Consider the following 27,813-nt stretch of genomic DNA (forward strand, 5'->3'; position numbering starts at 1 on the left):
AACTAGAAAGGTCATGTTTTAATGCACAGTATGTTTGGCCAGGTCTTAAGATGGGACAGGCCTCATTTATTTATAGAAAATGTCTAGAATTTGTACCTTTCTATGCAAAGCAGTTATCAAATGCCTCGGTATCACAACCACCGGTTCACACAAAACTGGCATTTGCTTAATACCTGCAAGGCCATCTTCACCCCTTTGCAACATCAGAAAAATGTACAATAGCTGAGGGGTTAGTGCATCCTCTGGCAGTTATTCCTCTCATTCGTCACCTTCCCTGAGTGGTGAAATGCAGTTTCAGAGCTTGAGGTTCTGCGCAATCCAGCCCTGGACAGCTGTGACTTTGGTGTAGACACCAGGGAAGTATGGCCTGGCACAGCCATAGCCCCAGCTTGTGATTCCTGCTAGAAACCACTTCCCTGAGGGTTCTTTACATGCCAGGGGCCCACCTGCATCGCCCTGCAGAGAGAGGAAAAGGATCCAGTATCAAGCCACAGGCAGTTCAGCTCCCCCAGCTGTGAAATGTTCTTTCTCTTTGGGTCATGGGCATTTGCCGTCCTGTTCCCCACTTCCCCAGGAGCCTCATTCTAAGCTGGAGGACTGCTCAGTGATGTACCTGCATGAACAATCTGAGACTGGGGTTCTGGAACATAGAAGACTGTGTTTGGAGGTCCAATAGGGTTATGGAACAGGCTCCATGGTATCCCTGTGGTCTCTCACTTAGCATTACCTCTCTGTGTTTCCCTGACCTGTCACAGGTTGGTGGGGCAAGCAGCATGAGGTGTGTGCAGGATGGATGTGGATAGAAGCAGCAGCCAGCTGATGGATGAACAGACAGCTGAGCTAGGGGAGGCAGGGCAGGGCCCTCCTGAGAGAATATAGCCTAGGGATTTGGCATGAGCTTGCTCTGTCCCAAGCACAGCATTTGCTGCTCTTGCACTCACTGAACAGCTGTCGACAGTGCCCTGTGGGAAACCAGCACACAGCATCCTGCTGCTGATCTGGACAGGGTAGAACTTTTTGCAGGCCTGGTCTCCGATCATGTTCACTGCTGCTTTTTGCAGATGCTTTGACATGAGACCTGAGGAGACAAGTATTGCTATTAGCTGGCTGAAGAGCACATGAGAAATAGCAGCATGTGAAGAAGTGGGGTCCCTGCAGCCTTGCTTGCTTGCCAGAGGGAGAGACCTGCTCTGGGTGAGTGAATCAGGCCTGGTTCAGCAGAGCAAACACAGGAAGGTCCCTTGGGTGTGTAGTTTGTCAGGCAGTTTGACTGACCAGACACAAATGGTATTGGGGTGGTCTTCGTACTGCAGGAGCACAGCTGGAGCAGCTGCTGTGGGGGTGGGGAGCACAGTGGCTGGCATGTAGGAAGTTTGCCAAGGCTCCAGGAGGGCAGAGGTGTGACCAAATGGAGGATTAGTAGCCGGGGAGGAGATGATGGTGACACCAGGCCTTGCCCAGCTTGGTATCCTCTGCAGCCTATGGCCTGGGATGGGAGTGCTTGGTGTGGGAACTGTAGATGTTTGGGCTTGCAGTGTTGTAGTGTAAGGTGGCATTGAGCTTAGCCATCATGGATGTGGGAGGGCCCTCTCAGCCAGTACCTCCTTCCTTTGTGGAGCCCCAGCCTGTGATGAAGCATCTGGTCCCTTCATGGAAGATGTGAGAATTGTCTGGGAGGCATATAGGTCTGATGGTGCTGCTGAACGTGACAGGTGTGCTCAGTTCCAGTAGTGCCACGTCATAGTCTAGGCTGTAGACGTTGTAAAAAGGGTGTTTGTAGATACGGAATATTTTCTCCATTTTGCCATCAATGCCACTCAGGAAGGGTGTTCCTAGAAAGGCCACCCACATTTTGGGGTCACCGTAACTGCAGAAAGACAGCAGACCTGGCTGTTAGGACTGTAGCCTCACAAGGAGGGCCATCCCTCCACTTGTGGGGCTGGCCACACCTTGGGAAGTCAGGACCCCTGTCTCCAGAACAGTGGGTAGACTCAGGCTTTGCTCCACTCGTTCCTCTTCACACTTACCTGTAGGGCCATATCTCTGATAGGGGGTGTGTGCTTCCTGCAGGGCACAGCATCCCAGCCAGGGTGCTGGACTGCGAGGCAGGGGGAAGGGCAGGTGGGCTGATGGGACTGAGGCCAAGAGCCAGCTGGCTTAACTAGCTCACCTCAGACTTACATGTCAAAGCAGTGAGCTGCAGAGAGCAACCACCGGTCAGCAATGAGCACAGCCCCACACTTGTGCTCCTTCCGCCGAAGCCAGAGACTGACTTGCCAGGGCCATTCTCCTCGAGCCGCGCTGCTGCCACCCACGATCTTGCTGAAGGCCAGAGCAGTTGTTAAGCCACAGTCTGGAACAGAGGAAGAAGCACCGTGGTTTTAAGTAACCTTAAATGAAAGGAATGACTGCCTGCCTTCCATAACCTGTGCTGTGGGACAACCTTCTAGGAGAGCATGTACATGTGATGAATTCAGTTCCCACAGCTGAGGCAAGGCTTGACAGACAGAATATATTTTGCGGACTTGTTATCGCAGATCACACCTTCCGGGGATGTGGTATGTGAGGAGTGGATATTTGGATGGACTGGCTGAGCTGTCACATGGCGAGGAATGTGCAGCCCAAAGAGCAGTCCCAGGGATGACAGGACACTTTCTGGGTTGCCATGTTGTGCAGAGCTGTCTTGCCACTCTGTGCTACCAGACTGACTGGCCAGAAGGCCAGTGTGCTGGGAAATAGGTTCTGGTGTCTGTAGCACAGTAGAAGAGGCCACACTTTCTGGCAATAAGTTTGGATCTGGCTCATCCAGCTTTATCTTGTTTTAGGCTCTGGCAGAGCAAGTATGATCTGGGCTACAGTGGGCTGGTCCAGGCCCCCAGTGTCTGGGCCCAAGACAGCTGGTGTGAATATGGTGGGTGCCACTGTGGAGTCTGGGTCATGTAGAGCACAGCTGGCAGCAGCCAGGGGCTGCAGAAGAGAACTCACCGCAGTTGCGCTCGTCGAAGCCATTGCTGCAGTCCACAACACCATCACATTCAGGATTTTCTTTTCCAATACACACCTTGCTGGAGCACTTGAAAGTGAGGCTGGTACAAGGCACCACTGGAAGGCAATAACCCATGGCCTGCTCAGTACCCTCTATGCTGGAAGCATCCTACCAACATGTCAATGCATCAGTTACCAGTTTTACCTGGAGTTTGGGTGGGCTTGGCAGTCTCGGTTGTTCTCAGAGCTGTGGAGGTTTCACTGGCGGTTGTGCTCATCTTTTTTCCCAGGGTGGTTCTGCTGGCTGGACTTGCAGCCATTGTGCTGGGCTGGATAAAAATGGCTGTGGTAGAAGTTCTAGGAATGGCTGAACTGGAAGGGATGCTTGTGCCAGCGTTGGGCAACTGGGAGATGGTGTCCAGGATCCAGTCTGTGAACTTCGTAATTCTGGAGTACACACCAGGTCTCATAGGCTGGGCACAACCAAATCCCCAGCTCACGATGCCAGCAAGGTAAAACACTCCTGGGGTCACCTCACAGGCCAAGGGCCCACCTGAATCTCCCTGCAGAAGAAGCAAGACAATGGCTGCTCAGTCCAATCAGCTCTGCCCCTCAGTCACACCAGAAGGACTTAACTACCCCCAGCTCTTCTTTCTCCAGCCCTGTGGGTCTGTCACGCAGTGTGTATGCAGGGCATGAGTGTGCAGAGGTTGAAGCTAGGGTCAGTGGCTCAACCTGGCTCCTGTCAGCACAGCTGCCACCAACTGCCACTGACTCACTGCCACCAGAGGAGATCTGCTTCGACCAGGATTTGTCTGGTCAGACAGAATGGTGGGATGTCATTCTCAACTTGGTGGAGCTTTATTTACTTTTCTAAATCTCCCAAGTAGTGGGCTGAGGTTTTTCGTGCTCAGGTACATGGGAATTACACAGCTGGGTTACAGCAGCTCAGTAAATATTTCACAGGGATCTGCTGAAGGCTTTCTAGAACAATCTAGAGAGTAGAGAAATACCACACTTTTACCTGGCACGAGTCTACCATCCCCTCCATGAAGCCAGCACAGATCATTCGGTCAGTGAGGGAGAAGTTGTAGAGGAAGTTGCAGGTGTTCTGTTCTATGATGCCCACAGATGCTTTCTGCAGGATCTCAGGCTTGGTGTCTGCATGCAAACCACAGAATTAGTGAGTGCAGCAGAGGGAAGGAACTAGTGGCTTTTAGACTGACTCAACATATACTTTGGGAAAACAGGTCTAATCCCACAAGGGAATTGAGTCCTATATAACCTGTTTTCTCAGCAGCCCTGAAGCTTGTGGCTCACCCCAGGGTGCAGTTTAGTGTCTGTGTTAAGGATTCTGCACGCAGCTTGTGTCCCATGGTCCTGAGAGCTTGTGAGCTTCTTGTCAGCTGGACTTCCTTGGTAGCACATGTGCCACTCTCAGGCCTTCTCCCTATAGCGGGATCTTTGCTTACGCTGATTGCTTGGAACATCTCTGTGCCTGAGAGTGGCTGCTGTGGCTGGCACACTGTCCTGCCAGAGCTGCAGCAGGCTCTGAGGCAAGCGCCTGGCACTTGCTTAGCATGGTAGAGCTACTGAGGGCAGTCCAGGAGGTTTCTCCTGGTTCCCACCAAGCTGCTCTCTCAATTTACTTGTTTGCTGGTGACTCCTAGGTAACTGTGGTTTAAGGTAGTGCTCTGTGTGCCTTGTTCTTGCTTATTCTTGTGTTTCTGTCAGTTCCTCACAGTCCCTGTTACTGACCCCTGTCCTATATGTTCCCAGGACTGTGGGTCACAGTGACATGGACTTTGCTGCTCAGGGTATCACTGCTCCAAGGCAAATCAGCAGGTAATGCATTACTACTGCTTACCGTTCCCTTCCTGGAGGTCACCCCATCCAGAAATGAGGCATTTCTTGCCAACAGGAAACTTCTGCACAGCAAATGGGAGGCACACAGGCTGTATGTATTTGTTGAAGACAAGAGGTGTTGCCAGTTCAAGTACAGCCACATCAAAGTCCAGGATCATGGGGTTGAAGAGGGGATGCAGGATCACTCTTGTTACATTGACTTTCACTGCATTCTCGTCTGTTCCATTTAGTGATGTTGTTCCCACGTAGGCTTCAATCTCTTCTGGAATTGTCCTGCAAATGCATAAACCTAAATGTGCATACTCACACGCTTATGCCTGGCATGAATTCTGACATTGAAATTGCAGACAGCTTTACGTGATCAGCACACAGCACAGCAGCCCAGCTAAGTCCGGCCCAAAGAACTGTTTCCAGCAGTGGCACCTCTTGGATATTACCTGAAGAGCAAGTAAACATGCAATAACAATCCTGTCTTAATCTCCAGAAATCTGTGATTTCAGGAGTGTTCTGGCACACAGGTGGTGTCTCTGTATTCAGTAGGTCTTGCTGGATTTTTTGGTTTTATTTGGAATTTTCTAAAGTTGTGTTTTATTCTTTTTTTTTTAACCCCAGGTGAATTTTTAATATTCAGTTTAATGACATTTATTAAAAACTGCTTCCTTTTGATTGTTTTCCACCTGCTCTTGGTGATTATTTGCTATCTTAAAAAGACAGTCAAAAGGCATTCCCTAAATTCTTTGTACCCTTGATTATTGTACAGTCCCATCAAACACTGTCTTCCCACCAGTTGTTTTTTTTCCCAGGTCTAGTCTGATCTATTTTGTTGTGCTTGTTATGATGCTGCTCCACACCCAGCTCATCCCTGAGCCTTGTGTGCACATTGACACAGTGAGTGTTACTCTTGCCCTCCCTGTGATGTTGGAGCAGTCGGTGTGCTGTGCATTACCAGCAACATCCTGCTCATCTCCCTTGTTTTTTACTGCATTCCTGTGCTCATTAACTGCCCCTGCCACAGGACTGCTGCTCTCAGGGCAATATCCACATGTTTCTGACCTCTTGTTTTGAATTGCAACAGCTGATGGAGACTCATCCTCATTCACAGAGAGACAGCACTGCTGGTTTTGGTGTGTGCCTCATTTCACCCTTGTCTACCTTGCATTTCACTTGCTGCTTTGTTGCCCATCTGTTTAATACATGAGGTTGTCTTAAAATCCTTCAGAGTTAGTCACCCACCTTTTCTGCCTTCAGGAATTTATTCTTGACAAGCATTATCTTCTTGGTACTCATTTCTTTTTCTAGGCTACTTATAAATCTGAGCTTGGGCTCTTGCAGTTTAGCAGAAACATGCAGGATTGAACTGACCATTTTCCCTTTACCAGCTGACCACGTCTCTATTTCATATATTGCAGACAATTTTTAAGGTTAAATTTATTAAATCTATTAAAGAGACTCTATTGTTTCTTTAATTTCTTTAATAAATTTATTGTCTTGTAATCTTGTTTCTTGCACCTTTTTCCACTCCTCTTAGATGTGTTGTCCTTGCTCCCTGCTCAGGCTGCTTTAACCTTTCTCTGCCTCATTCCAACCTCCCCACAAACTCCTTTTTACTGTGAATGTCTAGTTATAGCAAAAATTGATGTCCCACATGTGTTCTTGATTTCCATTTCTTGACTCCAGTGCCACAGTGTGGATTTGGCTGCACAGCTCTGTGCTGCTGGGCAGGTGAGCTGGAGCAGGGGCAGGGATGGGCTCTTACTCATTGAAGCAGTGAGCTGCTGACAGCAGCCAGTGGTCCCCAATGATGGTGGCTCCGCAGAAATGTCTTGAGTCTTCTTTCAGGCTGACTTGCCAAGGGATCTCTCCTCTGGAAGCATCTGTTCCTCCCACAATCTTGCTGGGTTTAGAGAACCCAGGTCGTCCTCCACACTCTGAACAAAAGTCAAAGCAGGACTTGTGAGTATTCCTCACAAGAATAGCAGAAGCCAAGCAAGGGGAGACTTTGCTCTCTCTAACCAGTTAGCCTTAGCAGGGACAGGTCAGGGCTGAGGTGTGAGATATCTACCCAAGCCCTGCCAGCTGATAGTGGCAGTGCCTGATGGTGGCCGTGTACAGCTGGGCTTTCACACAAACTGCTGTTCTGCATCTTGCTCTTGGCAAGTCATCAATCCTGGGCCCTTCTTGAAGGCAGAGTAATCAGCAGCTCTGTGCCTCTTAGCCTTGCCATTCCAGATAAAATATTAATTCTAGATTTAGAAAAATACCCTTCATCTGCATCTCCCTGCAAAGCTGCTGGGAGGGCTCCTTGGAGTGGACAGGTCATCCTGCAGACACATAGCCTCCTTCCCTTCAGGGAGAGATGCATGGCTGCTGTGAAGGGGCAGCCATCAGTTTTGAACTGCTGGGAGTTCCTCAGGTGGCAAGCAAAAGTAAGCGACCAACAGATTAAATACTGTCAGATGCTGCTGTGCCTCAGTGACCTGTTCTGGCCCTGCCAGAGCAGACCAGTTACACAGGCAAGATTACACAGACAGTCACATAAGCAAAGGAGCGCATGGAACTGCAGAGGTACTGAGTGACTTTGCCAGGCTGCTCTGGACTGAGCCAGGGCAGCCCTATAGTGTCACTTGTACCTTAGCATTTAGGCAGAGTTGTGTGGCTCACCCTACAGAAGGTCAGCTTAGGTCAGCAGAGGAACAAACCTGACGTTTGGACCTGTACCTGTCACTCTGCCTGCCAAGGTGCACCTGCTGTGGGTGCTCATACCTTGTGGTCTTGCTGCAGTCACTGGCCTGCTGACAGCTGGGGCTGGTGAGGTGGTAGGGGCTGCTCCGGTGATGGTGTTGACCTCTTCAGCGCTGACCATGTTAGTACTGAAGTGTACTGGAGGGACAGTACGGGCTATGGAGGTAGGGAAGGCAGAAATAGCATCCAAGATCCAGTCTCTGAGTTTGGTAACACGTGTGTAAACTCCAGGCCGCCTGGCTTCAGCACATCCAATACCCCAACTCACAATTCCTGCCAGGAAAAACCTGCCAGATGGTTCTTGGCAAACCAGGGGCCCACCAGAGTCACCCTGCAAGAAAAGCCAGATGGTGAGATCTCCCTGGGGATGCACTGAGCTTGCCCTGGCCACCCTCAGCATCCCTCTGCCAGCTGGGGTCTCTCTGTCCCTGTGTTTCCTAACTCACTTCATATTTGCTCCAACCTAGTGATGAGTGGAGCATTTCTGTGCTGGCCTTTGGGTGTTCCTCCATGTGGGAACACTGTCCTGCTGTTACGCAGTAGCCTTGCGCCCTTTATATGCCAGAAGAACAAAGGACACCATCTGTAAAATCTAGGATTTAGCATTTCTACTGCTTTAATAATTTGTTAAACCTCATAAAGGTTAATCCTAGAAGCTTGTACACAGCCAGATGATGGGTGTTCATTGCCTGATACACAACCCAGGGACACCATGTTAATGTTTGCATCAGCTTTTCTTGATTTGGTCTACGGTTTCCTGGTCAGTTCTTGGTTACTGTGGGGCCCTGTGACTGATGGACATGTGGTGTCTGTGAAGCTGCTCTAGACCAGTAATGAATAACCGGATGGGTCATGTTCATCACCCAACCTTGAATCTTCCATTCTTGGCCCCTTCTCTGGTGTTTGTGCTGTATTTGGTGCAGAAATATGAAGCACTACCACCAGAAAAGTGCAGTTTTGTTTAGCTGGTTTCTGTTGAATGGTCCTGCCAAACCACAGAGACAGACCTAGAAATCACAGTCCTCCTCGCATATCACAGTTCTCCTCTCTCCATATTATGAAAGGCAGGCCTGTCACCAGCTGATCACTTGCAGTTCCAGGTTGGATAAAGGCTAAGTAAAAAACCACTGTTGGTCACCAAAACTGCTGTGTATGTTTTAGTTTCCACTGCTGCCCTTTGCCTATCTGGATTTTGATCTGAAGACATGTGTGGAACATTAGTATGGCCAGCCCTGATGACAGCTCAGGAAGAAAAGTAGTTAATTAGCTGAAAGAGCCCCTTAAACAACAGTGCCCTGCTCTAAGCAGTAGAGAACATATGTTCATTTGTGTCTCCTGCAGTCATTGATCTGTGCTTGTGTCCAAGGCAGGGCCTCAAACATCAAAGGGAAACAGTGACCATAGTGTCAGTTCTGCTTCTTCAAGTGTCATTTGGTACATACTGGGAGGGAAAAGCCTTGTGCAGGCAGCTGTGCCATCTTCTCTGGGCAAAGCTTACCTGGCAGGAGTCGACTTTCCCCTCCAGGTAGCCAGCACACATCATTCTGTCTGTGAGAGCATGGCTGTAGAGACTGGAACATAGGTTCTGGTCCAGGAGCTCCACTGTTGCTTTCTGCAGGAACTCGGGTTTCACCACTGAACAAGAAAGACGTGAGAAAGCTCACAACTGTGAGCTCAGTGCAGGGAGCCCTGCACAGGATCAGCAGCTCAGGGTACAGCCCACCCCGGCTGGCCAGAGCAAGGTCCAAGTTCCCTTCCCCAATGCATCCTGCCCTGCTCAAACCCCAGCATGTCTCCTCTGCTGGCTGCCATGCTTTGCTTACAGAAATCCTCCTTGAGGTAGCCCCAGCCAGAGATAAGGCACTTCTTGCTGGTGGGGAAGTGATGGCCAGCATCTGGCAGGCACACAGGCTGGATGTACTTAGTGAAGGTCACAGGTCTCTTCAGCTCCAGCACAGCCACATCATAGTCAGCTGTGTCAGCGTTGTAAGAGGGGTGTGGGATGATCTGTGAAATGTCCATTTTCACTGCACTGCTGTCAGAGCCTCTGAGGGAGGTGGTCCCTGTGTAAGCTGCCCACATGGCTGGGTCCTGAAACCTGGAGGAGAGACAGTGCGGGCCATGTGAGCCTGCAGCCACAACACTGTCCTGCAAACCCAAGCTGCCTCCTGCCCATCCTGCCATCCGCTCCAGGAGTGATGGAAACTCCTCATTCTCCCCATGATGGGGCAGAGTGGTGCAGTGGGAGCTTGAGCAGATATGGCAGCTTTTGGAATGGGGATGGAGGGTGGAAGGTGGCGTGACTAAAACTTACTCAGTAAAGCAGTGAGCGGCAGACACCAGCCACTTCTCTGTGAGGATTGCAGCACCACAAAAGTGCTCATTGTTCTCTCGCAGGCTGACTTGCCATGGGAACTCTCCTCTGGACGCCTCTGAGCCTCCGACTATCCTGCTGGCAGTCTGCATGGCAGGGCGACTCCCACAGTCTGAAAGGGAGGAGAAAGCCAGTGCATCAGGATCCTGCCACTGCACCCCAGCAACAGGTTCTTGGGGGCAAGTGGGAAAAGCTGCTTCAGCTTGTGTGTGCTGCTGCATATGCTCAAACAGCAGGATGGTACCTGGGATGTCACAGGGCAGCTATTAACCTGCAGGCTTGGAAAGAGCACTGCAAAGCACTGGCCCACCACAGCATCCCCCCTGAAACTCTTTTAGGGTGAGAAACTGTAGAGCAGCATCCTGACTAGTATGACGAGCTCAGCTACTGCCTCATGATCAGCTTCCAGCAGCTCATGGGCATGTGGCTCTTGTCCATTGTGCCAACCCACCAGGAAGGTGGATCTTGTCACAACCCATCACAGCTGGTGGGACCAAGGTGTTTCCAGGGCACAGTTTCCCTTTCTTGATGCAGCCATTTACTATTGGCTTGAAAAGTCATGCCGTATCCTTGGCTCTCTTCAGTGCCTGAGAGCCAATGGTGTCCCACCTGTCAAGGTCTGCAGCAGTGGGTTGTGGCTGGCCCCCATATCCAGGAGACCTGCTTTGAGAGATTCAGCACAGCCCTTTCCATCAGAGGCATCAGCTGTTTGGCTGTCACATTCAGGGCTTTCTTTTCACATACTGGATGTTGGGAGCAAGTGACTGCCTGTGTCTCAGGGGCAGCTCCCTGGGGACAGCGAGGCTTTACTCACTCGTGTCTTCTGCAGTCCACACAGCAACTCTCCCCTGGCTTCCCCAGGGGCAACCACCACCGTATCCTTGTCATTCTGCTCCCTGTCTGGGCCAGAGTCCCTGCAGGATGGTGCTGAGAGCAGAGCTGCAGCTTGTTTTGAGCTTGCAGGGCCCTGGGCCACCAGGCTATGAACAAGATGGGGCTCAAGCACCTTTTGTATCTGTATCCAGGCTGCTGGTGAGGAAGAGGAGGAGGAGGAGGCTGCAGAGTGCAGGTGGCCCTTCCTGCTGCCTGGCTCTTACCTGACTTCAGTCCAGGTCTGTGGGGAGGAACCTTGTTGGGACCTGAGACAAAGAGGAAGGAATCAGGATCAGCAAGGGCAGCCCAGCCTCGGGTCCTGGAGCTGTGTCCCTGGGCTGGGGCTGCCACAGGCTTTGCTGCATCTTCCTCTCCCGCCAGGCTATCTCTTTGCCCACCCGTGGCCAGTGTGAGGCGGGGCCAAGGTCCCTGCTGGGGACCCGTGCTCTGCCATGGTGCAGGGGAGGAGCAACCCCCTACAGCCCTGCAGGCTTTGGGGGGACTCCACATGCAGAGGGAAATTCCCAAAAGCTGTGGCAGTGAGCTGCCTCTCAGGAGCAGACTCTGGGCCTGAAGCTATGCAAGGCTGTTTGCCTAAAGCCAAGGGGACTCTAGGCACCTTCCATTTGGGCAGCACAAGGCTCCCAAAGATCATGGGATCCTGCCCATTGTGGCAGAGGGTGTGGAGGGAGCTGCAGAGGGGCCCACACCTTCTTGTTTCCCAGGCACGTTTTTTTAAATTGGCTGAACCTGAAGTCCTACGGTCACACACAACTCCAGAGTCACAGAAGGAAAGGAGAATTTCTTGTCAGGGGGTTTCAGAGAGTAATTCAAGTATGAGAAATAGCAACCTGAGCTGTAGTTATTGCTACAGCTCTGAGGGCTGCTGTGCACAGGTAGGTACAGACAACCCCAGCAATTAACCTCCTGGAGCTTCATCCCCTGTCCCTCAGAATGGTTCCAGGTGCTGCAATTTCTGCTTTAGGTTCTGTTGTTGCTGTGGCCCCTTAAGCTGCTCTTGCAGGGCAGAGCAGCAGGACAGCAGTAGTGTTGGAGGGGTATTTGGGGACCCCACAAATGTCTGTTAAGCAGCAGCCAAGATCTAGGCTGGTCTCTGCTGCTGTCTGGTGAAGCTGGAGCAGCTGGGAGTCAGGCAGACCTTTTTATCGGTTTGCTGGGTGCCTGGCAGCACCCCCATTTCTAACACTGCTGCTGGGCATGAAGCCTTGACTGGATATCCAGAGCTGAAGCCCTGCAGCAGTTTGGCTGAGACATATGGTGCCTTAGCTGTGTGAGCTTGGGTGCCAGCAGCCCCGGCACAGGGCACCCTGCTCTGCTTGCCTGGCAGTGGCAGGAGGGCCATACCTGTGAGAGAAGCTGAGGAGATGGTCCCGTAGGCAGCCAGGGAGAGCCCCTGCTTGTGCAGGGCAGCCGCCAGCCCATGCCTGAGAGCTTCTTCCTCCAAGGTAGAGCTCAGGGGTTGGGAATCCTGGGGAGTGAAGAGGAGGCGGAAATGGACGATCACACTGGAGTTTCCGTTCCTACTGGGAGACAGAGAATTAACGGGGACCTTGGCTTCATGATCAGTACAAGGGACAGGTTCCTGTGCTAGCTGTCTACAGGGAACTCAAAGGAAACAAACCCTATTCTCAGTAATTTGGCTCTTAATAATTTAAGGTTTCTCTGGAGTTGTGCTCTGTGCTGAAGTGGTCATTTGAATTCTTTTTTCCTTTGGCCCAAAGCTGTGGTTGAACAAAATTGTTTTCCTCTGCCTTTCTGACTGCATTTCCAAATGAAAGAATCCAGAACATTGTTGCAATCCCAGATGAAAATCCAGCCTTGACCAAAAACCAGTTTTTCTTTGTACTAGCTTTGAACAAGAGCGCAGGTGTGAGTTCACCTTCCTGGTGAGGTTTGTCAGAATGCCCTGAAACATGAGCTGCAGGGTCTGCAGAGATAGCTGCCTACACTCACCTGTAGCCCAGGATGGTGCAACCGGTGCAACTCCAGTCCAGATGGGATTCTTGGAGACTGGACAGAAACTGCAAAGCAGAGAGTGATGGTCACACACTGGACTCCCAAGGAGGTGGGAATAGATGATACCTGGGATTTTGTTGGAATCTGGAGCTGTTGATGCATGGTCTCTTGCCTCTGCAGGCAGAAGAAGCACCCATGTCCAGCTCATGTGTAACCTCTTTCCCACCCTGGCTTTAGGGCATCCTTTTTTTGTGCCTTCTTACCTCATTTGCAAGGAATAGGCCTGAACACACATTTCCCACTCCACAAATGTCTCTCAGGGCCCTGACAAGGCCTCTCAAAATGCAGTTCAGCCCCACAGTGTACCCTGCTGATGTTTAAGAAGTCCTGGTTTTCCTCCTGCACTTGGCAAACAGATTCTGCTGGTGCTACCACCACAGTATTTCACAAGTCTTTTTTCAGAAGGCCCAGATCAACTCACCAGCCTCTCAAGAGCAGGTGTCAGCACCCTATAGTAGTCCGAGTTCTCCATCTGTAAGCTGCTGTTGAATATGATTCCTTGCAGCTCCACTGTGTGCTCGAAGCTGGCCTCTCCAGCAGAATGGCAGGCTGCCAGAGAGGGAAGGTGTCTGTCAGAGGCAGCTTTCCTCACTGCTTTGCAACATGAATCTCATCATGTCCTTTAAACCCCGTTTTTAGCAACTTGACTGTCCCTGACCATCCCCGCTGCCTCAGGGGTGCCCCATAACTGAACTGGGATACCCTGCACATGTGCAGTAATAGCATTTTGCAGTGAACTTGTTTGAACTTGAAAATAGTGGATTTTTGTCAAGCCTGAGACAGAAATTCATGAACAGATGGATACAGCCTGGCAACGTGAGGTTGGCGGCAGGAACAGCCTTGGTAAAGTTCTGCTGGATACTGAAGCCAGCTCAGAAGCTGTGACTGTAAAGGTGGGATCTGCCACTCATGTCATGCTGGGGTTTTCACCAGGGTGCTGGCCTGAGGTGGCATCTGGCCATGGGGCAGCAGAAGCAGCAGGACAGAGGTGGGAGAGGGAAGGAGATGGTGGTCATCAAACAGGCAGTGATCAGTGACTGCAAGTGGTTGTGATAGAAAATGGCAGAGGCAGCAAGGTCCAGTGACAAGAAATTTCAAAGTCACAGGGAGAGATTAGAGGATAGAATCATAGAATCATGGAATTGTTTTGGTTGGAAAAGACCTCTGAGATCATCGTGTCAAATCATTCCACCAGCACTGCCAAGGCCACCACTAACCCATGTCCCCAAGTGCCAGATCCACATGTTTCTTAAATCACTGCAGGGATGGGGATTCCACCACTGCTCTGGGCAACCTGTGCCAGGGCTGGACAGTCCTTTCAGTGAAGATATTTTCCCAATATCCAATCTTAAACTCCCCTGGAAGAACTTGAGGCTGTTTTCTCCTGTCCTGTCCCTTGTCTCCTGGTAGCAGAGCTTGACCCCCACCTGGCTCCACTTTCCTGTCAGGGAGTTGTAGAGAGTGAGAAGGTCTCCTCTGTGCCTCCTTTTCTCCAGGCTGAGCCCCGCCAGCTCCCTCAGCTGCTCCTCATCAGATTTGTGCTCCAGACCCTTCCCCAGCTCTGTTCCTTTCACTGGACATGCTACAGCCCTTCAATGACTTACTTGTCATGAGGGGCCTAAAATTGAACCCAGGATGTGAAATGCCTCACCAGTGCCCAGCACAGGGGGACAGTCACTGCCCTGGTCCTGCTGGCCACACTATTGCTTCAGCAGATCAACATCCCACCCAGCTTGGGGCTGACTGAGGGTGCCCTTGATCCCCTCATCCAGATCACTGAAGAAGGTATTAAACAGGGCTGGCCCCAAAGTGGCCCTGAGGAACACCACTGGTCACCATTCTCCAGGTGGATGGGACTCCATTCACCACCACTCTCTGGGCCTGGTCATTCAGCCAGTTTTTACCCATTGAAGAGCACACCCATCCAAGCCATAAGCAGCCAGTTTCTTCAAGAAAAAGTTTATGGGAACTGGTGCCAAAGGCTTTACTGAAGTTGAGGTAGACCAGATTCAGAGCCTTTCCCTCATCCACTAGGCAGGTCATCTTGTCATAGAAGGACATCAGACTGGTCAAGGAGAAAAGGAATAGCGCATATGTATCATGAAGCACTGAAGATAAAGTGCTCCAAAGTCACATATTGAGAACATGAGCTGACTACAGCCCTTGCAGTTTTTGTGCATACATGCAGAAAGGTGTCTGCACTTTGTCCTCAGTAGGAGGATTTTGAGGATTTTTGCTATAAGCAGTGCAGACCACTTCTCTTTTGGAGCTGATAAACTGAAAGAATGCACCTGGCTGCACACTCACCCAGCAGGATCCCCAGGCAAAGGGCTGTTGCGCTGCCTGCCACAGCAGCAGCAGCGGTTACCTTCCAGCAGCAGGCCCCCAGTCTCCTTCTCTGGGTACCTTGCCCTGGCTTTATCTGGTCCATGCTTTCAGAGCAGCTCTACAGATGGGTTCTGTGATTAAAAAGAAGAGGAGGAAAATGACAAGACTGGGATGAAATCTGTCATGCCAGCTAAGGTTACCCCAGGATATTCCCACTTATTCTACACCTCTCATGTCTCTTCACAGCGCCAGACTAGAGTCAAGCTCAACAGGGTCTTCTTTCCCCGCTGATTCCGCCAAGCCCGTTCCCTTGGCTGTGGTTTCGCTGGATAGTAGGTAGGGACAGTGGGAATCTCGTTCATCCATTCATGCGCGTCACTAATTAGATGACGAGGCATTTGGCTACCTTAATAAACATATAAAATTACACGTTTCTTTTCTGGGTTAAGTAAAGGTGGCACATCCACCTAGTCCAAATTGGAAAATTTAGACCCAAATATGGGCGATGGGCAACACAGTATGAGTGAAAGAACAGACCCTTCCATGTGTCCAACCCACTGTCGAAGCGATGTCAACAGCCAAGATATATTTTACTAAGCGGGTACAGTCGAACGGGCTTTGCTAGAAAACATATGTACAATACCAACAGAGGAGAGGAGCACCTGGGCAGTCTTCTCTCGCCTTGTCTTAGAGAGACCTAGGACCAACAGCAACTCAGAATTATCTTGCTACTTCCCCCGTGCTCCTATGGGAAAGCCCATGAATTCAATGTCTGCTGCGTTCGTAAGGTCTCGAATCTGTTTGAGAAGGCACTGATATTTCCTAGCCTTCTCAACAGCAGCATCCTTCAGTGACGGGTTAGAGTGCTCATATTGAACTGTCATGTCAACCACGAATGCCTTTCCCTCTTTAACAAAGATCATCAGGTTTCTACAGTTCATTGCCATCATCCCTTATATGCGGTTCCTGGAACACAGTCAATTCTTTCTCTTAGTTTCATGGCTAAGGGTCTCACAGATGGAGTTGTGTCTCTTGATCCTGGTATCCTGAGTAACTGGACAGGTCCCGATTATGTGGGCAGATGTCTCATAATCAGCACCGCAATGTCTGCAAGATCTAACAGAGTCATCATGCCTACCCCTGGCCAGGAACTCTTTTATGGGGTAGACATTAGCCCTCAATTGCAACGCAGTTATCAACTTCCTGTGAGGTAGGCCTCTATACCATGTTCACCAACCATTACTGATGTTGTCATTCTCAAAGTTCTCAATACTGTGGCCTTGGGCAACCAGTTGTTTCCACTTGTTAAACTCTCTGCCAGTTACAAGGTCTCGGGTAGTGGACTTTGGGAATGGGAGCCTCCCATTCCCTCACCACCACCGTCAAGACTTTCTAACATTGGAATAGGCTCCCAAATCAGCAGGATGGACTTTTTCTCACCCCCTGGCTCACATCCATAACTTCTCATGTAACAGTGCCAGATGTTGCCCTCTCAAAAACATTACCAAAGCCGTATCTGAAGACTGAGCCAATCTGTGCAGTCTTCGCACTTGTATGCTTGGAATAAGCACCGCCAGTTTGATGATACCTAGTCTACCATCCTTACAACTCGAATACAAGGTAGCATCACATGGATTTGGTGGAAGGTGAAGCCACTCCTTGACTGAAGTTCTAACTAACAGGTCAAGGGATTTGAGAAGCCCAGCTCCTACCTCGGTGCGGTCAGCCAGATATACCAATCTTGGGATGGTATACATCTTCAGTATATTGACTTTCTGAAGAGGTTTCAGTGGTGAATCACCAATCTGATGGAGCCAATTCTCCATTTTCTCACATAAACCTGAATCAGCAAAACCAGTCCAGGGGTCGACCCTTATGCCAAGATATTTCTCAGTGCATTGCCACAAGAAGGGAAAGGGTAGATACACACTGTGTCCTCTGAATATGCCCCAGGCTGCAGTCAGCAGATTCAAGTTGTAGGACCTGAGCACTTCAACCATAGTGGCTCCTCCCTGCCTGGTTCCCCTTCTCTGTCTTCCTAGGAGGCCACCACTGAGTGGTGGTGTCCAATGTGTTCATGCTCACAACAGCTATGGCTGATGTGAGCATGAACCAGCCTGATGCCTCCATCTCCATGTTCTGCACAGGCTCTGGATGAATGCTTAGCCAGTGTCCCAGGAGCACAGAACCTGCCCAGCAGCACCCTGTACCTGCTTAGCAGCAGGGTTTCAAGGTCCTACTGCCCACAATGCCAGGGTGAACAGGTACCTCAGCTCTTAGCAAGGGCCGAGTAGCAAGGGGCTTGACATCTTGGCTTGCTCCTTGTGTCTTAGACATCACTCCTCATGAAGATCCTAAACCCAGCCAGTGTCACTAGGGGATGCTTTGGTGCTGCTCAGGAGTCATGGAGCTGCAGTAACAGGCAGAACAGCTGAGCTGTAAAGTTCAACATTTATCTCAGAGTAATCTTATAGGTCTGCAAACACGACTAGACTGCAGTCACATCCTTAAACATGAAACTGCAGTCTGAATAGACGGCTGTGGAGAGAGACCTGCCTGGGAATCTGGCTCATGAATGGACCAGAGCTAATTGGCATTGAAATCATCAGAAATCATTGTCTGCTCTTGCTGGACCATTCTGACCTGGCTATGGAAGTCTTGGCGTTAGGCTACTTGTATCCCCAAGGTGCATGATATATAGATTAAAACTCTGTAAGTAATAAACCTCACCCTCAACAAAATAGTTGTTTATGAGGCAGATTCCAGGATGAGGTTTCATATAGCCCAATGCTATTCCACATTCTTTGCAGGAATTCTGGATGAATTATAAAATCACAGTTGGTGGCAAAGCCCACTACAGCATTTAGCTGAGAGCTCCCAATGCCTAGTAATGCAGAGCAATTAGTATGTTCTTTAATTGTAGCTATGCTGCTACCCTGATGAGCAGATTCTCCTTCCCTGTGGCCAGCACTGGCACTGGTGCTTCTAGTATTTTACCTCAAGTGGTCCTGCACAAGAAGTAAAGCCCCTTCACATCACCTTTCCTGCCTCCACCTTTTCCTGGCCTTTGCTAGACTGGTTTCAATATGTCAATGTTTTTCCATGCACTGAAGATGCCCAGATGGGATACAGTGCTCCAAGTGTGAATTCAAAAATGCCAAAAATAGAAAGATCTATCTTGGGGTTTTTTTTGTCTGCAGTCTTGCTAGTACAAGCCAGACTGTATTTGGCCTTTATTTGCACATCATCAACAATTGGGTATCACTAGGAGTGAAACCAGCCTGGAATATCCATTGTTATTCTATCATTCAGACAGCCTAGTATCTGCAGCAAGCTTGATGAGACAAGGAGGGACACTGATTTCCTGTGGTCCTAAAATGTAATAAATTACTGGATTATTATTTCTCCCTCACAGGCAGGAAGAAGACACACAATCTTTCTGTTCCAGCTGGCAGGCTAAAGTTGCCTCAGAAAAATTGTGTGGTCAGAGTGGAAATCCACAGAAGTCCAACCTTCTTGGCCAAGGGTCCAGAGCTCAGCTTCAGAGTGCGTTTTTTGAGGACTCAACCTCTAACTGTTGGGAAACTCAGATTTACAGGAGACACCAGAAAAGCCTTGCCAAGGCACTATTACCTCTCAAACTTACTCTGGCTGATATCAACAGTGTCAAGAGTATTAAACCCTCAACAGGTCTTCCTTCCTCAGTTCAAAATCTGTCCTGCTGAGGAACATCTCACCTGGTCACTTCCTGTCCACTCAGACGCTGCGGTGAGAGGTTGGGCTGCCGCAGCAGCGATTCACTACTGCTGTAAATCACACTGTGACTTCAGAGAAGCTGCAGAGGAACAGCCTTTTCTAATGTAAATGCATCCAGCAATGAAAGGAAGAGGGGAGGAAAGGGACACAGCGAGAAGCAGCTCCCTGTTTCAGAAGAGCTTTTCAGTGTTTTCCAAGAGGCGTCAGCAGCTCTTTAAAATGAAGCTTCTAGATAAGAGATTTTAAAAGGTCACTTCCTTTGTGAGTCAACAGAGAGAAAGGGGAGAGGAAGGGAGGGTCTGTCCAAGATGCCTCTTTTTTTCTAGCAGACATCCAAATATTCTTTTCCAGTTGTAACTGAGCCTGGCACAGACCGGCGCTGTGGCCCCTGGGTTCTGCTAACAATATCTCTGTTTGACAATTCAGCTCTGGTTAAGGTGATGCCTTGGGTTTTAACTTTTATATTTTTCAAATCCTGTACTGCCCAGTGTGTAACTGAAGTTTCTTGTAGCTGGTTCACTTCTGCTCTCTCATGCTAGGCAGACATAACAAAGCCTCTCCAGGCCTGCTCTTCAAGGACACCCAGACCATCCTAGGCCCAAAAGGTATAAACCAAAAGCCTCTAAAGTGGGCGGGGGGGGGGGGGGGGAAAGCTTGGGGAAAACGCATCATTAACTGAAGCTTTAACTGGAGGATTAACCCTGATATGCAAATGAACCAAACCTATAAAAGTGTGATGAACTTGTGACCTGTTGTCCACCTTGGGGTCCCTCTTGGCAGTGGCCTCTGGCTCCCCAGGGTGTATCTTTGAAGGCCTTTCAAATAAACACCTCCCTTTATTCCCTTATTCCTGTCTAGTCTGTGTTTTTTAGGTGGCCACTTCAGGCATCAAAGGGGAGACAAGTAGGGAACTTTTTTTCCAGTGGTCCTTGTGACCTGAATACGTACAGATGAGGGGTCCCTCCTTCCCTCCTTTGGTAGGTTTTGGAGTCACCGTCTCTCTTGCAGTGTGCTGAATGTGGGCACTCAGAAATCTAGTCCAGGTGTGCTGACCAGTGCAACAGTGGACTTCAATGGACCTCAAAGGTAGGACAAATGCATCTGAGAAAAAAATAAACATTGCAGACAAAATTGGCTCTGGCTGGTTGTTTTTCTGACAATACAATCTTAGTTGCATGTAGAAGTCATACTACAATCAAAGGTACTTGGAACCCCAGAAAGAAGTTCATATTAGTGATTGCAGAGGCATTTTAACTGGAAAAAATAGAGTGTTTAGAGAAACTTTCTACTTCCCAAAACAATCAAAACTTGTCTTTGCTCTCCCTTTTAGCATAAGGAAAGTTTATTTTCTTTTGGTGTCAGTGGTGTGAGTTAAAAAAGAATTGAAAGGATGTGTAAATGGAAAGCCCATTTTGCAAGAGCAAAATAGAGATTGTAATTTTTTTTGCTGAAAGATAGTAAGGATCATCTATAAATGCATAGTGGAGATCTGTAGCAAGAAGCTAGACACAGTGAAAAATATTGTGGCATAAAATCAGATGAAGAAAAAGTAAATTTTGCTAGTGGGGCAGAAATTAGGAGAGTATTAACAGTCATGAGTTTCCAGTAGTAATATTGAGAAGTAAAAGTACATTTATGGTTTTTTGTCAGCTTATAAATTGTGAGTGGTTATAAAATATGATGCCCTTGAGAGTGGGATGTGGGGAACTCTGACCTAAGAGAGTCCTCTCAGTCCAGTCTCAGTGGGGTGTCTTTTCACTGTTACATTTTAGCAGAGAAGGCACCTCTGATGTGCAGCAGAGAGTCAGCAAGCGCAGTCCTGCAGGCTGCCACCATCTCTGGCTGTCCCTGAGGATGTGCCGCGGTGCTGGGTTGTGGCTACCACCACTGCTCTGCTGCTGCTTGGCAGCCCAGGGTTTCTCTTCTCCACAGAAGTCTGAATTTTGCTCTAGTCATGCCATAGGATTTCCTTGGAAGATGGATTTTATTTCTCAGTTGGTTCAAGTAGGGAAATTGTAAAATATAAAGTGATATGGTAAAAATATTCCTTTACCCAATTAGCCAAACTGTCACTAACACCCACTCTTGTAGTCGAAGAGGACAAGTAGCATGTGTGTGTGATCTCACATGTGTGTGTGTGAGAACATGCATGTGCAGCATGTTGGGGGAATATCACCTTCAGGAGCAAAAGGGGGAAAGGCAGGGCCACGAGAGAGGCACCCTGATTGTTTGTCCATGCACTGGGCACAGACCCAGGCTCACCGTGGCAGGTGTCTCTCCAGCTCAGGTGATCCCATGCCATACACACCTGTAGGACTGGCCCAGAGCACGTTGCTCTCCAGCACAAATTGTGCTGGCTCCTGTTTTCAGGTAGAAATTGTCTTCTTGCAAAATGCCACAGCTCCTGAGTCTGAAGCACAGTGGTGACTTCCCAGTACCGTGCTGGTTGCTGCCCAGCAAAAGGGCTGGTTTTCTTCATTTACCTCCACATACCCTGGACTTCTTTCTTCCAGTACTTGATACTTCTCTTCCTTCACCTCACTGTGTCTTCCTCTTCATTTTTTCACCTCCTGAGGCCTTTTCTTCTGCCTTCCTACCCCTCTCCAGTCTCTCTCCCTTCAGAATAGGAGGGTTGGCATGCCAATCTTGCACTGCACTGCCCTAGGCTCCCTCCTGCTCTTCTCCAACTTCTCCCATTCCCAGTCTGCCAGCCCCTACCAGCAGCCTTCGACTACAGGGACACAAGCTGAGATGCCCCGCTCTGAGCTGTGGGCCAGAGGAAAGAAAGACAGGAAACAGTGATACCCGTTTTTTCAAAAGTCGGCTTCATTTACCGACAACAAATGCGAAGAAACCCTGATGTCCCCCAAGTGATAATGCAAGGAAACCACCCCCCACCCCCACCCAACCCCCTGACGGTGAGTCTGGGCTGCTCTGGGGTCTTTGTGCTGCATTTCTGTATTCTAGCATGCTGGGTTTCTCCCACACTGTGATTATAAAGGGCAGCCAATATGCTGCAACCATTTGAATAACCAAGTGTTAATAAAATATTTGCTTCATCCCATAGTGGGGTACTGTGGCTCTTAACACAACAATACTGTGTCTACTGAACCTTCAGACACAGGGGTTGTAAAACGCATTGTGACCTGTAAATGTTCACCCAGACAGAGCCTTTGCAAAATGATGGCACAGGTATGAAAAATATGCCACTTGCTCAAGGCAGACCACAAGCTGCAGATCTCCCTGCAGTCTCAGCAATTAATGAGCCTGCGGCCAAAGGCAAGTTTTATCACCAAGGCAAGACTTGTGGCACTTCAGAGGGGGAATACAGCAGATGCAGAATATTTCTCCAGATGGAGAAATATTTCTGTTCTGCCCAAAAGCAGAAAGCAGACTCCAATATGCCTCACTTGGTAGGTTCACCATCCAAAATCACAGCCACCAAAACAACAAACCATATCTATGTCACCAAACCATGAGTCTGAGCAGGAGAGAGAAGATGGTCATTTGCTGTAAGTGAAATCAGAAGCATGACCAGAGGAGATAGATGTGGGTGTGCAAACAGATCTGCTGGCAGAGCAAGGCAGTGGGAACAGCCAACCTCAAATATCTCCATTAAAATGGGGTCAAGCCTTATGATTTTTTCCTTACAGCTGGGGATTTGGTTGTATTGAAATGAGGCTCAGAACTTGTGGCAACAGCTACTGAGAAGGGTAGAATGCTTTCATAGGGGAGTGGATTTATAACCAGTGGTATCTATTGGGTGGTGGGGTAGTGCGAGGACATGTCAGTCTGGAGAGGCCAAGAACTGCCTGCCAGTTCCTCCTTATGGCTCAAGGGTATCCCACAGCCACTCTCTGAGCGGGGCTCCAGAGAAAGGAGTGTTGGAACTTATTCCAACACTGTTGTTTCCCGCTTAGCCCATATATTTCCCCTTAAGCCTTCTGATGAGCTGATCTTACGTCATGAAAAAGAAGCCCATGCAGGGACAGCAGCAGCTGGTTGAACAGATACAGGACAGAGCTCAGCATCAAAGGCAAACCATCCCATGACCAGCAGATACAGGTTTGGCTACGTGGTCTTTTTTTTGTGTGACATGAGCTTCACCTACCATGATACTGGTTCCCTGGATCACCCAACACTGTATTTCTCTAATCCTTTTGATTTAACCCATCTCCAGCTTCTGCAATGGATGTATAGAGCATGTCCATGTCCCCATCTCTCTGTAGGTTAACACTTAGAGGAGGTTGTGCTGCATTTGAAAGGCTAGACCCTACTTTCAAGCAGAAGGAAACTCTCGTCATGTAAGAGACTGCAGATTGAGCTGAGGACACCTCTTGTTATTAAGCTGAGTGAAAAGCCCTGACACTGCAAGCCCCTAGACCATGCACAGCCTGCAAGTGAGCGAATCTGAGTCCCTGCCACTCAGATCAGTGAGGATCCCGTGTCCCTGCTCACCTGCAGCACTCATCATGGAGGTGCATCTGGTTCAGCTGTAGTCCTGCTTTCAGCAAGCCAAACGACACTGTGCCAGCCTTGTTTATTGTCCCTCTTGATCTACAAATGTCTCTCAATTTACAAGTAAGAAGATCCTCTGCCTGCCTGCCAGCTCAGCAGTCTCAGCTGGGGCATGACAGACAAGCTGAGCTTCCCAGTGCTCGTATTATCACTGGTAACAAAGACTCTAACATCACTTCCACCTTGGAGACACTCAGCCCTGAGCTCTCCCTCTGCTAACAAAGTACTGGGCAGATTTGTACCTGCAATTACTTCTTAAACTTGTAGCCATGGGTTACACAATAAAATAAAGGCAGCTTCCTCCCCCCTACCCCCAACTGTGCTGGCTTGAAAACTCAGAACAGATAGTAAATACTGAATACACATAGGGAGTATCCAGTAAGCCCGGAAGTCCATGTTTGTCCGCTTACTTTCCACAATAGGAGCACTATATAATTTGATACTTTTCAGCTTATGAATGGCCAAGAAAAACTCACATGCTTAACTCATGTCATTTCCTTCACTGACATTCACTCACCTCCCTTGAACACTGTCTGGCCCTGTGCAGAGGCTGTGGGAGAAATCTTGGTCCCATTGAAGCTAATGGACATACTGGCACCAGAGGTTCCTGGAGGAACAGGGGCTAAAGCAGAGGTCTTCATTTTGCAAATAATCACATTTTATTCTTTCTTACCAGCTTACATACATTAGAAACAATGTGTAAATTACATTTTTACCTAGCTTCAGCTGTTACTACAGATTGTCAGGTAGGCATTAGTATTCATGGACACAAAACCCCCAAGCTACCCTGAAATCAGTTACCTGCAACGGATGCTCCCTCAGAGGAAGAACTCACACAGAGAAACCAGCAGTGATTAAAGATATCAGTCAAGCAGTGAACTCACAGCGCTTGAGCCCATGAGAGGCCGCAGAGCGAAACTCTGCGTGTATCGATAGGGGATAGTGTGACATGCTGAACTGCAGCGCTGTGTGACCACGCACAGCTTTGGCCGGCCCCCTGCCTGAGGAGACCATCCCCGGGCAGAGGCCGCAGGACGCTGGCGCACTCGGACTGAGCAAGCCCCGCCCTGGGCGGCGTTGCCTCGTTTGACACCTCGGGCCTCCCTCAAGCAGGACAAGGCTGTGCCGGAGCTCTTTGCAGGGCAGCCTCAGGGCTGGAAGACAAGTGGGTGTGAAAGCAGCGTGGCTCTCGAGCCCTTCCCGTCCACCGCGGGAACAAAGAACCATTCAGCTACAGAAACATTTATTTAAGCTCAAATAATGGGGCTATTTCAAGCCCATAGAGGTTGCTCATAAGAGTTGTCCCGTGCCGAGGTCTAAGCTGCCCACTGCCACGGCTGTTTCACTCTTGTATTTCCTACAATGATAATGTTGCTTGTTTCAGCATTTAGGTCTGCATTACTGCTGAAGTTGCACTTTTTGTTTTCCATGACGTACCCTGAACTTTCTTTCTAGAATATTTCCTAATTTGTTATAGCTTTCAAATAATATAGACCATTCTCTGCATTTGGTTTCCAAAGTGTTTAAGAAACTAAGATGTTTCTCTTAACCAGTACTTTCAGAGAAGAGAGTCTAGAGGTTGCTTTTGACCAAGGCTCATCCATTAGGTCCCACATGCGGTGGTTGAACCCACACTGGTTAACAGGCAAAGGATGAAATGTGCTACAGAAACACAGCTGCGGGGCAGAACTGGCAGAAGGGTCAAACTTCCACGGACATTCAATGGGGAGCCCATTTCTGTAGCCAGTGGGTTCCTTTGCTCCAGAACGAATCCCCTCCAGCACTACCCACCCGTTTGCGCAAAGTGCTCCCAACCTCCCCTGAATCGCGTTAGAGTTACATGGAATCGAAAAGCACTAAAAAGCTCTCCAGCATTACGTAAGGAAAGCTGCTTAGCCATCAGCGACTAAAAGGAAGCACGGAATTTGTTTCCATCTATTACTTTCAATAAAAGGTGAGTTGAGCTGTTTTCCTCACAGACAATAAATTCAGAAACAGGCCGTTTCCTCAGAGCCAGCAAACCGCGAGGGATTTCCCCAAGCATGGGGGAAAATCCAGCGTGGAGAAGCAGTTTCAAACTCCTGCTTGTCTGAAAATCTGCGGGTGCAGGCAGCAAACCTGTCTGACCCTGATGAAGAAGCAAGGAGGAAGAGCAGAAGGAGGTGGTGAAGAAGGAGGAGGAGAAGGAGGAGGAGGGGGACTGCCCGAGCCCCAGCCGGGCAGGAAGGATCGCGCTGGGCGGTGGGGCCGCGTGGCGAGGAGCATCCACGGGTGGGTGCAGCTGTCGGGAAAGGTGCAGGTTTTTCTCTTCCCATTCGAGCCAAGAAACCCCGGCACCTCGAAGAAAGTAAAAAGGGCTCATAAGAAGGAGCAGGGACTCACCTGCTTTGCTTTTCCCGCTGCCGCCAGGTGCCTTCCCCGGCAGCTTCTCCCCAAGAGGAGCCGCCCCGAGCTCATCCCCCCGGGCCCGCGGGGCGCCGGCGGGGGCGGTGGGAGGCACTGGGGGAGTTCGCGGCGGAGCTTAAAGGCACAGGCTGAGAGACAGGAACGGTTCAGCCTGAAGAGCTGGTTTGTTGCTTCACCGAACTTTGGAATTAAGCACTTTTCCTCCCCCCCGCTCCCCAGCTGCCTGCGTTGGGAACTGGACCAGTGATGCCCCAGCTCCTGCCTCTCCCCAGTCACGGGACATTCCTGCAGGTCGTTGTACAACTCCCATCCCTTTCAGCAGCAGGATACAAAGGAAAATAGCTGCCTGAAGTGGGGTGGTTCATACCCTCTACACTGATTTTCCCCCCGTCACCAGAACTTGGCAGCCCCCCACACTGAAGGCACGGGGATGGCGTGTTAACCAGCACTGGCCCGTGCACACAGAAACCATAAAAGGAGCAGTATTACAAAAAACCCCAACAACCTACTAATTTCCTCAGTCAGCCATCCATAGCCCTTCCAATTCATACTGTATTTACCATCCTGACAATCTCTGTGTTAGAACAGCCTAACTGCTGCACAGGAACGGGCAGGGATTATCCAACATCACATACACCCACAGCAGTGGCCAAAACTGGACAGAGTTCCTTGCGCTGAAGTTCATGTTTAAGCCCACAGATGACCCTTCTGCCATCTTGAAAAGACAAAAAATACGTGTAAAACCAAGAACTTGTTTTGCTTTAGTCTGAATTTTTGCCTGCTGCTTGACACGGTCAGCTCTCATCCAACTGCCACTTCTGTCCCTAAGTAGCTTCAACATGAACAGCAAACTTCAGCAGTTCATGTGTTTGATAGCAAAGCAATGGAAGAACATAGGATTCTGAAATGATAAAATTATCACAGAGATTTCTCTGAAGTTGATTTTGTTTAGATTATATCCTTTCCTTCCTAACATCTGCTGTCCCATGGATCTCTCCAGACTAAGCAACAACCACTGAAATCTGTTTTAGGTTTCCTTCTGAGCATCGATCATGAAGACTTGGATGATTACAGAATCACAGACTGGTCTGAGTTGGAATGGACCCAGAAGGATCATTGAGTCCAACTCTTAAGGGAATGGTCCATATGAAGATCAAACCCAGAACCTCGGTCTTATTAGCACCAAGCTAATAACCAGAAAAATGCTGCAATATCTGTATCTGAACACATTTGGCTGTGATCCGGTGAACACCACAAGCAGTTCCTGTTCTTTCAGACAGACTGTACATCCCTGTGAAAGAGCTGAGTGAGGGATTGACATCCTTCTAATAGTTCACCAGATAAAGAGAATCTGCATGTATCTTTGACTGAATGGACATGCAAAACTGCATAATCAAAGCCCAAAAGTAATAAGGGGAGGAGGAGAGATAGGACTGCAATAGAAGAAGAAACCAACAAAATCTGTCAGTGGTCAAATAAGTAAGAAATTAGGAGCAGCAGTCTGCACTCCTGCTGAAGGGGCTGGGAGCAAACACTTCAAAGTTAATTGAGAAGTCAAGTCACTAGGGATGCAATCTCTGGCAACCAAACCCTACAGGGGCAGCTGGGACCACCCTTGTCTCTTGTGTTTGCTGCATACACTGTCGCAATGTACAGATAAAATGAACACTGCACTAAAGCAATATAATATTCAAAATTTAATAGAATAATCAGAAAAACATCGTGGTGCACCAGAAGGATTTAAACATCTTTAACAGTATTTAGTAGGTTTGCTACATTTCATGTTGGATAGTTGGAAAATGCTGTGCATGGGATATGGAATTATTTCCATGGTCAAGAAAATTTCTAGATGCTAAAAACAGAGTAAGAAGAACTTTAAATGAAAGGATTTCAAAGACCATTCACTTCATTCTGCTTCCCAGGAAGAT

The 27,813-nt window shown here is 49.1% G+C and overlaps 1 protein-coding gene across 4 annotated transcripts; it reads right to left on the reverse strand.

Moving 5' to 3' along the window:
* On the reverse strand, nucleotides 1-26,163 carry TMPRSS9 (transmembrane serine protease 9). Of its 4 annotated transcripts, none has more exons than XM_019293123.2 (20): nucleotides 25,862-26,163; nucleotides 19,910-20,062; nucleotides 15,185-15,336; nucleotides 13,299-13,426; nucleotides 12,815-12,882; nucleotides 12,206-12,384; nucleotides 11,065-11,106; nucleotides 9,908-10,079; nucleotides 9,417-9,691; nucleotides 9,092-9,228; nucleotides 7,615-7,924; nucleotides 6,608-6,779; nucleotides 4,853-5,124; nucleotides 4,010-4,146; nucleotides 3,191-3,548; nucleotides 2,986-3,102; nucleotides 2,182-2,353; nucleotides 1,602-1,750; nucleotides 942-1,078; nucleotides 1-456 (listed from the first exon to the last, which is right to left on the reverse strand). In XM_019293123.2, exons 3-20 carry the CDS (start codon nucleotides 15,306-15,308, stop codon nucleotides 295-297), a joined length of 3,111 nt encoding a protein of 1,036 aa, XP_019148668.1. In that variant the 5' UTR covers nucleotides 15,309-15,336; nucleotides 19,910-20,062; nucleotides 25,862-26,163; the 3' UTR covers nucleotides 1-294. The 4 variants fall into 4 exon arrangements, with proteins under 4 accessions (XP_019148668.1, XP_019148666.1, XP_010409759.1 ...); XM_019293121.2 differs by having other exon boundaries at nucleotides 1,602-1,867; nucleotides 25,862-26,162; XM_010411457.3 differs by having other exon boundaries at nucleotides 1,602-1,867; nucleotides 12,206-12,381; nucleotides 25,862-26,161.
* Nucleotides 26,164-27,813: the final 1,650 nt, after the last annotated feature.

Source organism: Corvus cornix, chromosome 28, assembly GCF_000738735.6.
Source record: "Corvus cornix cornix isolate S_Up_H32 chromosome 28, ASM73873v5, whole genome shotgun sequence".
Classification (NCBI taxonomy): Eukaryota; Metazoa; Chordata; class Aves; order Passeriformes; family Corvidae; genus Corvus; species Corvus cornix.